General features: G+C 38.8%; 1 protein-coding gene across 2 annotated transcripts; it reads right to left on the bottom strand.

The window, feature by feature from the left end:
* Positions 1 to 146: 146 nt before the first annotated feature.
* spock3 (SPARC (osteonectin), cwcv and kazal like domains proteoglycan 3) lies at positions 147 to 13,350 on the bottom strand. 2 transcript variants are annotated; one of them, XM_086156804.1, is made up of 12 exons: positions 13,216 to 13,350; positions 12,902 to 13,024; positions 6,926 to 6,965; positions 5,303 to 5,411; positions 4,527 to 4,635; positions 4,287 to 4,395; positions 3,972 to 4,076; positions 3,654 to 3,875; positions 2,925 to 2,987; positions 2,683 to 2,820; positions 2,114 to 2,269; positions 147 to 1,716 (listed from the first exon to the last, which is right to left on the bottom strand). In XM_086156804.1, the coding sequence occupies exons 2-12, from the start codon at positions 13,022 to 13,024 to the stop codon at positions 1,709 to 1,711; spliced, it is 1,182 nt and encodes a 393-aa protein (XP_086012930.1). In that variant the 5' UTR covers positions 13,216 to 13,350; the 3' UTR covers positions 147 to 1,708. The 2 variants fall into 2 exon arrangements, with proteins under 2 accessions (XP_086012930.1, XP_086012929.1); XM_086156803.1 differs by lacking the exon at positions 147 to 1,716 and having other exon boundaries at positions 1,938 to 2,269.
* Between the last annotated feature and the right edge of the window lie 306 nt (positions 13,351 to 13,656).

Here is a 13,656-nt window from a genome sequence, read left to right as displayed (position 1 = left end):
GTATGTCATCACACTCAAGAAACAAAATGTTTTACAACTGAAATATCTCCAGTTCATCAAGATCCATGTTAAAAAATACGATAGAAGGAAAAAAAAAACAACTGGGAAATAAAATGGCACTTAACATGGAACTTCGAGACATTTGATTTTCAAACAAAGCAACATGGCAGTTTAATTGAAAGGTAACATAGGAATACAGCTGGTTCAGGTCAGCATAAACAGTAACATGGTTAAGGAATACACACACCTGGGATCAGTTTCAGATTTGAACCCCAACAAATATACTACTTTCGGTAGTTAGTGCATGTCAAGTACAAATTAACAATGCATACACTGAAAGATGATAATCCTTTTTTCATATAAAGCTTTCTAAACCAAAGCTGTACTAATCTGTGTACTAATATATAAAACATTTTCAAATCCAGCAGACATTATGTGTATGATTATTTTAGCTGCTAAGTTTCTCTGTGCTTCTCTACATTCTAGCAATCCTATGTATTGAAACTAAAGTTCTGATGACCTATGCAATGGCATCATAGGAGAGACCTAAAACACAAACCATACCAATCTAATTATACATATGTGTGTTTGTGTGTGTGTGTAAACACACATACGGACACATACATATATATTGATCTGAACAGTAAAGCCAATCTTGAATGTTTATTCAGGTTCAGTACAGTAACCCTGCTCCTTTCATTCTCACCACATCCAGTCCATACTAGTAAAAGGCACACCTTAAACTTTATCTCCTCTATGACATTTTCAGCACATCTGTGTGACTTCTGTTTTTATTAATGTGCCAGATTTTTTTTTCTCTTCTGTTCCAGCATCCTTAGGGGCGGCGTGATACAGGAGGTAGAGCAATCGTCTTTAGAACCGAATATTCCTGGTTCGATCCCCAGCTCTTCCTAGTGTGTCCAAGTGTTGTAGAACAAGAAGATGAATGCCTAACTGCTCCCCTGGTGCTGGTCAACATCAGCCCCCTAATACTGCTCATGGTTCATCCATGATGGGTTAATTGCAGAGAACGAATTTCCCCATGGGGATTAACAAAGGATAAATTATTATTGTATAGTCAAACCATTTTAACACATTTCCCTCTGATTGGGTTGTTTTCTTTGATTTAACTGACATGTTATTAGTCAGTAGAAACACATATTTGTGGATCACGTCATTTTGAAGAATGTATGTGTCATCTGATTTGTATATGCTTTAGGGAACTTTTCAACATCAAGCTCCATTGTATTTTGAGATCCACAAAATCTTTACTTCTTGTTCAGAATGAAACACCATGCGGTGTTAGAAATGCTACAACAGATCTGTGTCATCCTCTGCATTCACCAAACAATGGACTAGAAAAATAGATAATTTTCCCCTCTAAGTAATAATCTGTCTCTCCTTCTAGCCAAGCCTTTGATTTTTGTCTCTGTGAAAGAAGCAAACATCTTGGGTTTTATCCAAATCACACTTTGTTTTTTGCCTAAATTCTCCAAATGAAACATGTCTGCCCCTTACCTTATTTTCTATATTGATACAGTCACAGTTAAAAATCAAGATCAGTAGAGAGATTGCATTATTCTCTTATCTACACCATCTATTTCCCACCTATACACAGGAACATTTGATAGGAATAAAGAGGTTGAAGAAGAATGAAGCAAATGGAGGCATGAAGAGGGGGATTCTCTTAAACACTGCACCTCAGGCATCAGAGCTCTGCACAAAGAAAGTACACACAAGAGATTCAGTAGTCCATTGAAGGGAGATATCTTTGCACACATGACCAAATCCAAAGCACTGGATTTGTTGTTGATTAGTCCTTGTCATATGCTCTGGTTGGCTGATGCACAAGTAAATAAGTGCTATTAACCAATTATATCTTATACTTGGACAAGAAAGAGAAATCAAAAAAAAAACATCTGTCAGGAATATTGTTGTTTTTTTCACTTGTTAACAGAGAATACACAGAGTGCAGTCCATAGTTGTTAGTACAATTAAGTATCTGCCTGGGTAGTCGCCTATAAACGTGCAGTTTGACCAAACAAACAGGTTTCTCTTTTTCTTTTGCTTTTTTTTTTTCAGAATTATGACAAATATTCTTCATTGTCGTCACCATCGTCCTCGTCATATTCGTCATCCACCCCAGCCTGATCATTGAGACCAAAGGAATCTTCATCGTCATCCTCATCATTATTAGCATCATCATCTTCATCATCTGTGAACATCGAGTCACCGCTGCCCAGGTCTCCAGAAGATTCTAAAATCACACCTTTAAACAGAAAATATTGGTGATAAATTCTACCAGAAAACTACTTTCTGCATCTGGTTAGACGAAATAAACACAAACTGAAAACAGTTCACAACTCCTCTGGTCCAGGAATTCATTTAAAGAAGCTTGAAAGTTTATCTTGTTAGGCTTAGACACAGATAAGCCAATACAATTCCCGTGTTTATTTTAGATGTAGATTACTAGCTGCAATTAGTGGAGGTTCAAAATATATGTTATCTATCCGCCTATCAGCAAGAAAGCAAACCATTATTTAAAAAGATAACAAATTAGTATATCATGATTGGAAATCTGTGCCTTATTTTTTACCCAGACTGCAAACCCCAGTTACTGTATATCTCTGTGATCTTCTAAAAGCAAAGGGCTGTGTGTGCCCATTTACTAGTTTTGCCTACCACAGTCTGCAGGTCCATGAGTGCGTGAGCTGGCCACCTCGTTGCCGTAGCGATCTACACACCAACACTGTCCACTGCTGCTGTGACACTGATGGGACCTGTAGTAGCCGTCCTCATCACAGGATGGCAGATACTGACCTATGCATACAAAAAAAAACACACCGCACTGTTTCAGCAGAGGTCAGGGCTAGAGGAAAGTATTTGCATGTGTGTGTGTGTGTGTGTGTGTGTGTGTGTCTCACCAAGTAGCTTTTTCCCAGCTTGTTTTTTGTTAATGCTGGACAGCTCTGCTTTACAAGGGGAATCTGAAAAGTAAATGCAAAGGACTGTCACAAACCAGATTTTTATTTTTTATTTTTTTGTGTGTGTAGGGGGGGCTGTTTGTGTATTGTACTGATACATTAAATCCGTACAATTTTTTTTTTATATATTTCACCCAATACATGGGTCATGATTTGAAACCTTAGTGATTCTGAAACCTTGGTTCACTAGTAGAAAAATATATTGAATTAAAACAACTTAGGTTTATTTTTCTTTACTGTGGTAATGTTGATCATCATCTTCATGTAAATGTTTCAATATTTGTTCAATTGATTAATTAGCTATAACTTTCAATTACGCTGTCACTTTTGGATGACTGCAGAGGCAGCAGCTGTGCAGCAAGGCCCATCTGCATTTGCAGAACCTGAAGCTGATTGAATACTTCCGGACTGTCCATACAAACTCCATAATTTTGTTATTGAGGAATCACAAGGAGCTTTGTGTGTTTGTGAATATTTTCAAACATTGTCGCAGTGAAACTGCAAATAGTCTGACGGAAATCTCAACTAAGGGAATGAAACACAACCTTTGTCAACTGAGTTCCATTCAGGAATTCACTAAATATACCTCTATCTAATCTGTGTAAAAGGATTTGTCTGTAAGTATTCAGACTTGTATTAATTACAAAGATAAAGTTTTAAAAGCCTTACCTGTGTAGCGCTGGAAACATGTACACCACTCAGAGCTGGTTATAACTTTGTCTGTATGTGTGTCGCACGATTTGAAGAATATGTCAGAACACGGCTCATTCTTATCCAAATAGAGGCTCCTAATTTCTGACTGGTCAAGTTGGAGGTCAAAGTTTGTATCCAGGCGGGAGAACATCCACCCAAGCGGATCTTTGCAAATAGGTGATGCCCCAACTTCAAACTCTGAGGGAAAAATGATACATCAAAAAATTAATTGAAGCGATGATTTTAGTCATGCAAAAAGAGTTATTTTCCCTTTTTTTTAATGAAAGGACTCACTATTCTTCTGGATCTTGACTCTCTTGTGGTTGCCATTCTCATGCAGCACTCTGAACCAATCTCTCAGACGGCTCACCACTTCCTTCAATTCTGATTCACTGCATACTGGGTAAAAAGGGAAATGATCATTTGTATTACTATCTTACCCTCAGTTTTATATAAATTATTATTTTCTTAGAAGGACAAAAGGTTTAGAGAAGGGTCTCATACTGTTATTGGGAGCGTGAACCTTGGTGAGAAATTCACAGGCTTGGTTCTATCACTAAGTCATGATAATTTTTTTTGTACAATTGTGAGTAGGATTGTGCTCCTCACCTTTCTTTTGTGCAGAATTCTCTTCAGACTGTGAGGGGCAAGGACACATGCCAGGGCATTTCACAGCAATCTTTTTTCCTGAGATGCATGCTTGGTAGTCTAACTTACACTAAACAAAAGACAAGTACGAGGTTGACAAGGCAGAAGGGAAAGAATTTACGATGTTTCAGTATAAGGCAATGAGAAAAATCATTTCTATGTGGACTGTAAGAAGAAGTGAGAGTGCACAAATGTGAACACCTTAGTGGAGTAGCTGTGGCCGTCAGTTCCACACACTGGAGATGGGTGAACCACTGGGCAAGGCTTGCACTTCGACCCAGGATTCTGATACAGATTAGCATCTTTAAAGCTGGTGAGATTTGAAAGAAACACTTACAATGTGATGATATGATGTGACTTTCAACATAATGTTTATCATCACTGATTCATTTAAATCCTGTATTTTCTAAGCACTTTGGATCTGTATGGCATTTTTCTGAAATGAGACATGGATGTAGGATTTATGTATCAATTTCTGATTTGATAGCTTTGTGTGGTGGTAATTGCTGTTGCTAAAAATGGGAAATGAGGCCAGTTTGGCGTTACTGTCCTCTGTCCAGTCTGCAGTGTCCCAGACAGAAACACACACACACACACACACACACACACACAAAGCCCATTCACATCACTTGGCAGGACTTTGAGTCCGCTGTAGAGCAGAACCAGTGCTGGGGTAATTGGACTAAACAGTAATGTCACACAACAGTCACAAGAGAGTTGAGCAACCAGTAAAGCAACAAGAAAGTTAACCCCCCCCCCAAAAAAAATAAAAACTTCTCTATTTTTCTATTTTTATTCCTTGTCGAGCAGCATAGGAGAAAACTGAGGAAAGAATGAAGAGATGCAAAGTAATAGTTGTTTTTTTTGTTTTTCGTTTTTTTTTTACGAATGGTTCATTTGAGGCTTCTTCAGCCTCTAAGGACAGCAAAGAAACACAAGCCTATTATAAAAAGAGCAACTGCGTCTGCGTTCATTACCTAACTCTTCTCTGGCTGACACAAGAGGCTGTTTTGTAATCCTCAGCCACGCACACCTTGTGGCGACTGCATTTAATCTTCTGACAGGGGTCTTTGGCGGGATCAAAGACTGAAAATAGAAAAAAAGGGAATAACACTTTTACTCATGTAGATGTACCTTTGAATGTGTTTTTACAAACATAATACCCCTTTAAAGAGCTTAACAGAGAAAATAAGCTCCTGATTATTAACATAGAAAGGAAACTTAAAATTATGTTTTCTTTTGTTCTTTGAAATCCTTTATCATCAACTCTTAAACCGCATATTGCCTCTCTGCGCCTTTCACAGTTGATATCAAAATGTGTTCCCTGTGTCAATGGATGTCACTTCGGTGAGCAACATCTGACTCACGTTCCCTCAAACCCATAATACCTTTAAGAATACTCAAAGCTAAAAACAGATGGAAATCCTTATACAAGCTACTTCTGACCCCACATCAGCATCAATTGAGTCACACATGAGTGTTCTCCTGTAAAGATTTTTTACACTGATCTGGTATCAGATTGTGCCGATAAAGACCACATTGTGCTTTCAAGGTAACAGCTGACTTTAGATCTGAATCTTCAGCTGAGTGTTTGATCTTTGTTGGTCACAGCAAGCTTACAGCAACTGACTGTACGTCAGCCTTCAGTATGGCATCTATGATCAGGATCGGAGGCCCTCATCTGATCTGAGAACGGTTGGTGAGTGACCTCTCAACTAAAGAACCTTACTGTAATCCCTGGGCAGCTTTAGCAGATTATCCTGCCTCCATCCTCCAACATACTGTCTAATGCTATTGTTTCCCTGACGTGTCAGAGCGAATATGGACGCGTGAGTGTACATGAGGATACGGGGATAAGTGAGAGTTTCTGTGCTCATGTTGTGTGCTTAAAGAGAATTCATTTGTGAAACACTGGCAAAGCAGATGATTTAAGAATCCAAAAAACATGCTAAAGTTGTTGTGGTTAATCAGCAAGTTGGTGTATTTAAGAGAAGTGGTATGTGACTTCAAAGTCTATCAGAGAAAGACTTCAAAAATACCAAATGCGGTCTTAAAATGTGCTGCATTCAAGTACAGCAGCTTTTGTTTTTGAAATTAAATTATTCATTTTTTGATCAGAGGGTATTCATCCCAACATTTTCATTCTGGAGGATGGCATAACAGAGGATAAGACTTTATTTACCACACACACACACACACACACACACACACACACACACGCACACACACACACACACACTTCAGAGTATATACTGGACAGACAGTCTATGTGACAAAATCTGTGAATGCCCAGCAAAAACTGAGAAAACATGGAGAGGTTACAAATTCAGGGCAATCTAAATAAGCGTAGCCATTGTGGACATTGCCTATTCACGTGATCATTTATTAATATATACAGTAGCAAATTGGCAGTTCATCCCTGATTGCCATACAGAAATATACAATTAGGTGGTGTTGTATCTCCAGCAAGTGTCACATACAGAAATAGGGCAGCCAAAAAATTCCAGACATCTAAGATAACCCTTCAAATTAGGGAAACTATGCTTCTTTGTTGAACACAAAAAGAACAAACAAAACATACTATATTCACTCACACCCACCTTGATCGAAGGGGTTGGCCGGAGACCATGTTCCAGGCTCCTGCAACAAACATGACCGTAAAGAATGATTGAAATATTATGATCATATGACAGCTCAGTGAACAACAAGATGACAAATTCAAGGGCATTGAGCATTTATACAAACCTCCACTTCCTTTGGGAGAAGCATTATAGAAAGAGAAAATGAAGGTGCTCACATTAGAATTATCTTAAAGAACAATGGCATAATCAACTAAAAAACAAAGGGAAAATAACCCAGCAAATTTTGGACAAACACATACATTGTATATTGTGGTAAAGATAAGATGTAAGTTGCAATTTTTTTCATTCTTTTGCATGAAACGGAGCCTGTGTGCTTGTGCTGTTTATCAGAGAAAGTATCACATCAAGCTAACCAACTAAACAGCCAATAGACTCAGAGGTGAATCTTTATGTTTTTAGGTTAAATCATAAAACAGTTTTATTTCGATTTTTAAGTGCAACCACTAAAAGGGAAATCCCATGTAAATATGTTTAAATAAATATAAGGTACGAAATTATGGTGAAGGAGCTTTCAACTATGTCTCATTATAAATTACATTCAATCATTTGATTACACCCAAACTGAAACATATGGGATTAACATACACTATATGGCCAAAAGTATTCGCTCACCTGCCTTGACATGCAATGAACTTAAGTGACATCCAATTCTTAATCCATATGGTTCAATATGACAGCAGTCCACACTTTGCAGCTACAACAGCTTCAACTGTTCTGGGAAGGCTGTCTACAAGGTTCAGGAGTATGTTTGTGGGAATTTTTGACTATTCTTCCAGAAGCGCATTCGTGAGGCCACACACTGATGTTGGACGAGAAGGCCTGGCTTTCAGTCTCCGCTCTAATTCATCCCAAAGATGCTCTATCGAGTTGAGGTCAGGACTCTGTGTGGGCCAGTCAAGTTCATCCACACCAGACTCTGTCATCCATGTCTTTATGGACATTGTTTTGTGCACTGGTGCACAGTCATGTTGGAAAAGGAAGGGGCCAGCTCCAAACTGTTCCCAAAAAGTTGGGAGCATGGAATTGTCCAAAATGTCTTGGTATGCTAAAGCTCTCAGAGCTCCATTCACTGGAACTAAGGGGCCAAGCCCAGCTCCTGAAAAACAACCCCACTCCATAACCCCCCCTCCACCAAACTTCACTCTTGGCACAATGCATTCAGACAAGTACTGTTCTCCTGGCAACTGACAAACTCAGACATGTCCATCAGATTGCCACATGGAGAAGCGCGATTTGTCACTCCAGAGAACACATTTCCACTGCTCTAGAGTCCAGTGGCAGCGTGCTTTACTTCACTGCATCCAAGGCTTTGCATTGCACTTGGTGATGTGTGGCTGCAGCTGCTTGGCCATGGAAACCCATTCTATGAAGCTCTGCAGACTGTTATTGAGCTATTCTGAAGGCCAAATTAAGTTTTCTGGTCTGTGGCGATTGACTGCAGAAAGTTGGCGACCTCTTTGCGCTATGCACCTCAGCCCTTCAGCACCCAAACACTTCCATGTTCTTATAATACAGCTGACAGTTGACTGGAATATTTAGGGGCAAGGAAATTTCACAGCTGTACTTGTTACACCGGTGGCATCCTATCACAGTTCCATGCTGGAATTCCCTGAGCTCCTGACAGTGACCCATTCTTTCACAAATGTGTGTAAAAACAGTCGACATGCCAAGGTGTTTGTTTTTATACCGTGGAAGCGATTGGAACACCTGATTCCGATTATTCGAATGGGTGAACAAATACTTTTGGCCGTATAGTGTAGCTGAAGGGAAATCATTTTTTGCATTTTTTGTAACTTGCCTCTGATTGACTCCATTTTCTATTAATCATGACACAACTTTTCTATTTCTAGTTACTCTAACTACCCAACTTCTGTGACAACCTGAACTTCACACAAACGTTGCTCTGTGGAGATTACTCCCCCACCCACACACACACACACATAGAAAAGCCAGGCTTAACCCACTGTGCAGATATTTTCATTCAGTTTTAGACCAGAAATGTCAAAAACAGAAATTCTTGAACGAAATATTCAAAATTAAATTCACATATCCAATTTACTACTGTTTGAAACTCTGTACATATTGTATACACTTGGCATATTAATTAATATGAGACTTTCTATCTTTGTGCTGTTTGCATGTGTGTTTTCTGTTGGCTTATTCAGGTTTATCCACCTGACAAACAGAAACAGAAGTTAATAAGGAAATAGAACACGCTGAGTCCCACAGTGAAGCATTTAAGAAACAAGTGTCTAAACCATTCTTTTGAAAACTTGTATTTCAGGTTCTAATAAATTGAAAAGTGCAGACTCTTTATACTTTCAACAATTTAGTCATTTTAGATCAGGTAAAGTATGGAGGTTGTCACTATGACCAACAATAGTTACAGTTCATATTTAAGCAAAGTTGCGTGATTACGCATGAAACAAATAAAATTAAATATTCTAACAATCGTCTTTTAATTATGTATGGACAGTTATCCTTGCAGTGAAGAAACAGATCTAACCACTTCTCTATTATTAACATGACATCTGTTTCTATGTCCATTTTTTAAAAAATGAGATCATAGACTCACTGGCCAGGGATGACACAGCAAACAATCTCACTCTAGCTTTGGGGCTTAGATATAGATAAAGCACTCTGTTGTCATTATGTTTTGCACATCTATATTGCAACACAATGATAAGAACACAAGATACTTTTCTGTCAGCAACCAAGAGACTGAAACACAGTCACATACACATTTCAACTCATTGACGCCATTTTTGGAGGTTGGTGCAAGTATATACATAGAGTTTGAGGTGTATGTGCAATTGAATCTTTTAGTAAAATATTGATTGTTTATTTTACTCGACACAGTACTCTAAACTGAACACAGAGTGATGTTGCAATTGTCTCTGAACGTTTCATGACTGTTTGACTATTTGATTAACAGCATCTGAGCAAACGTGGTTAAAACATCAAGACTCAAAGGACATCTTTAAATAAATGAATGAATGCGCTTCACTGTGCACACAAACAGCCACCCAATTTCCAAAACCAGAGGAAACCCGAAATTTAACAATAAGTGTAATTGCCTGCTGAGCGTATGCCACAAAAAAACACATCTTTAATTTATATATCTCAATCTTTTCACCTCTTTCCTGCTATGTGCATGTTCTCCAGAAACAAATATGTATTTATACATCAAAACATTATCCTATTTATGAGTACATATACTTGATCTGAAAACTGAACTGTTTTTGTATGTATATTTATATAACAGTTGACATAACATTATTCCAAAATTGAATGGATAACATTTTTGCCCCCCTCTCCTTCGGAGCACTCTATGCCTAATGTCCAGAAATATTTGCATATTTTTACTCTCCTGGCTTTGGTTGTCTTGCTGGAGCTTGTGACATGTACACACAAACACACACACAAATCCGCAATGTGGTGCTTTGAAGTGGAAAAGGCCTCAAGGTCTGTACCTTCTCTACATCATTCACCCTCTGCAAGACAAACCACACAGAACAGACAAGCAGAGGATGGGGGAGGGTAGGAGAGGAGAGGAGAGGAGAGGAGAGGAGAGGAGAGGAGAGGAGAGGAGAGGAGAGGAGAGGAGAGGAGAGGAGAGGAGAGGAGAGGAGAGGAGAGGAGAGGAGAGGAGAGGAGAGGAGAGGAGAGGAGAGGAGAGGAGAGGAGAGGAGAGGCAAAGAGAGAAGAACTAATCTGTTTAAATGAGGCTTGTAAACACAAGATGTGTCATGCTCATAATCACACCTCCTCTATTGGGTTTTTCCATTTAATTCTTCTTCCACAGCTTATCATTTTTATTCTGTGCCAGAATGGTAAGCTCGCCAAGGTCAAGTAAGCAAAGCAGAATGTCTTAAAAACTGAGAAGGCACCAGTGCAGCTCAGAGAGCCCAGGGGCCTCGACAATATCGGAACAGGACTAACATCAACTCAACAGCCAAGATTTTATCTAGTGCAGTAACCAGGAGACTCGCATATGACTCTCACTGATAGACAAAAGTCACTGTAAGAGTCTAAAACAAAATATTTTGAACAAATTAAAGAAACAGAACATACACAAGTTCAGAACATAGACATTCATATTTAAGAAGACCATTCCATGCAGGAAAAATATCACTGAACTCACTGACAGGATTTAGGTGATAAGTATTCATATTAAGCAGCACTACTGGGTTAAACACGTAAATATTTGGCAAGATTTGCCACCATAACTCTGTGCAATGAGCTATAAGCTATACTCAAATAGTTCTTGTAAAATGTACAGCCTCCAGCATACAAAGGCATATCTTAGCAAGTTGAGACTTCAGTACTTGTTTTTAATGGCTCTTTGAATTATGTAAGCAGGGCATTCATGTAGAACAAACTGTAATTTAACTTAAAAACATCAAAAGATTAGAAGTGAATGATAGATTAATTTAAAAATCGGTCATATTCAAAACAAAATATCAATTAAACAGTATCTGTTAACTGTAGTTGTACAATGTGTCCGGTTAAAAACACAATCAATAAGTGGTTTAAATCATCACATTTAGGCAGGTATTATTTGAGATATAAGAATTAATTTAATCATAATTAACTACTTGGATATCTACAACTGTATTGTTCACATAAATGATTGTCTGTCATATATAGGACTTTGTATGTTAACATAGCACATGGTCGGTCAAATTTCCCAAAATTTTCCAAATAAAATGATCCAAATCCAGCAAAGTAGCTGGAGTTAAGTTGTATCCAATTGGTTCATCTAAAATCCCGCTTGAGACATATATACAGTAACAAACATTTAAACATTTTAACAAGACAACAATCTAAGAGTCACCAAAAGCAAAGTACAACTTACAGCTTTACAGCTTTCAACTATCTCCCAAACTCAGAAGAACAATCATGTATGCAACCTTAATATTATATGTGAAAATGCCTTGTTTTTGTCCTCTGTCATATGGCGTATGAGTGCAACTGCCAAAATATGTCAACTATATGGGGGGAGGAGACCCAATAAGAAATAAAAAGTACCTGAAATTTACTGCATATTATTAAGACGTCTTAAAAAATATTTCACTTTCATTTAAATCATTTTCACATATAGGCTTACCCACTGAGAAAGATGAGTTAAAAGATGGGGAGGATTAGTAAGTGAAATGCATGGATAACATTTCCCTGTAAAACAACCTGGCGGCTGATTTACATAATCAGATGCACTGCCGTCTGTGACATAATTATCAAAAGAACTAAGTGGCCTTAGAGTAATAACGGATGGCGTTGCTTTGTTGAAAGCCTATTATTTAAGATATTCACCATCAGAATAACTAACCAGATCTGTTCAAAGACAATACAGCTCAGCTGACAGTGGGAGGGAGACATTGAAGTGCACAGAAATATGTTTTATTTCCCGAATACCTTCACAGTCTGTGAGTTGACGGTATGCTTTCTGTATTCTACACTTAAGTCGACCCTTTTACGATGTAGCCAAAAATCATAGACACCAAAAATGAACGCAATAGCTGCAATTTACTCGCTTCAACCTTGTGGCAGGTGTTCATATCTTTCTTTTTTTTTTTTCCTAAACAGGCCTTCACCGTGTCTGCAGACTCCCACCATGCCGCGGTGAGAGCCGCTCCTGGGAACTCAAGGTGTATCTGTTAAACGTCTTAATAAACCAACATCTCTGTCGTGCAAACATATCTGCAAGGGAGCTCAGTATTTTTTAACCGTTTTCCCTGTCACCTTGGAACAGCTGATAAGTGTGAAGAAAAAAAAAAAAAAAAAACAACACAACGGGCCCAGTGACGTGTCGCATGGACGAAACGAGCAAAACGAGAAGCGCATGTTCTGATCACAAGCCGGAGAAGGCTTTCCTAGGACGGGAAGCCAACGGGGTGGGGTGCCAATATAAGACGAGCTAGACACATTACTTACATCCCGAAATTGATCCCATCTCCCCGGGAGCCACTTATCATCCAAGAAATTCCCGCTGTCCGAGCGAGCGGACGCTCGTCCGAATGCGACAGCGCACGTAAATAGCAGGGCAACGCTCAGCATCTGTGGGACATAGAAAATATAACAGCGCGGAGAAAAAGACATCAGGACGGGCTTGAGGGACTCTGCCATCGAGATAAAAAATAAAATAAAAAACAAAACAAAAATCGCCACGGGAATCGCATTAACGACGAGAGTGGTTCGCTGACACTAAATGTTTAAATGCAAAACAGGGATTTACTGCGTCACGGTACCTTGTCGCATCCGCTTTTCTCCAGACTGTATGTGCTCTGCCGTTTACTGTAGCTGCTAATAGCGTTTCTCTCTGTCCCCCTCTCTCTCTCTCGCTCTCACTCTCCATCTATGTCTCTCTACCGTCTCTCTCTTCCCACATCGGCGCAGAATGAGAACGCGCATGCTACTGTGTGCGCGCCCGCGTTCAAACCCCTTTTCTTTTTTTCTCTTTTTTCACCCTTTTCTTCTGACAAACCTCACTTATGGCTGTCTATGGCTCACTATTGCCTGTTATTACTTATAATTAAATAAATGGATAAATAAAAATTTAAAACACACACATTTTTTTATACACACCCATTTTATACTCACATTTCCAAACACAGGGAGACTGAAATTTGTCGAAGCTTGCAAAGGAATGCGCCCGTTACGCACAGTAACAGGGTGTCACCTCTGGGAAA

This window comes from Fistularia commersonii, chromosome 12 (genome assembly GCF_037954325.1).
Source record: "Fistularia commersonii isolate RoL2024-O1a breed Wild chromosome 12, RoL_Fcom_v1.0, whole genome shotgun sequence".
Lineage (NCBI taxonomy): Eukaryota > Metazoa > Chordata > Actinopteri > Syngnathiformes > Fistulariidae > Fistularia > Fistularia commersonii.
This window is presented reverse-complemented; position numbering and strand designations above follow the sequence as displayed.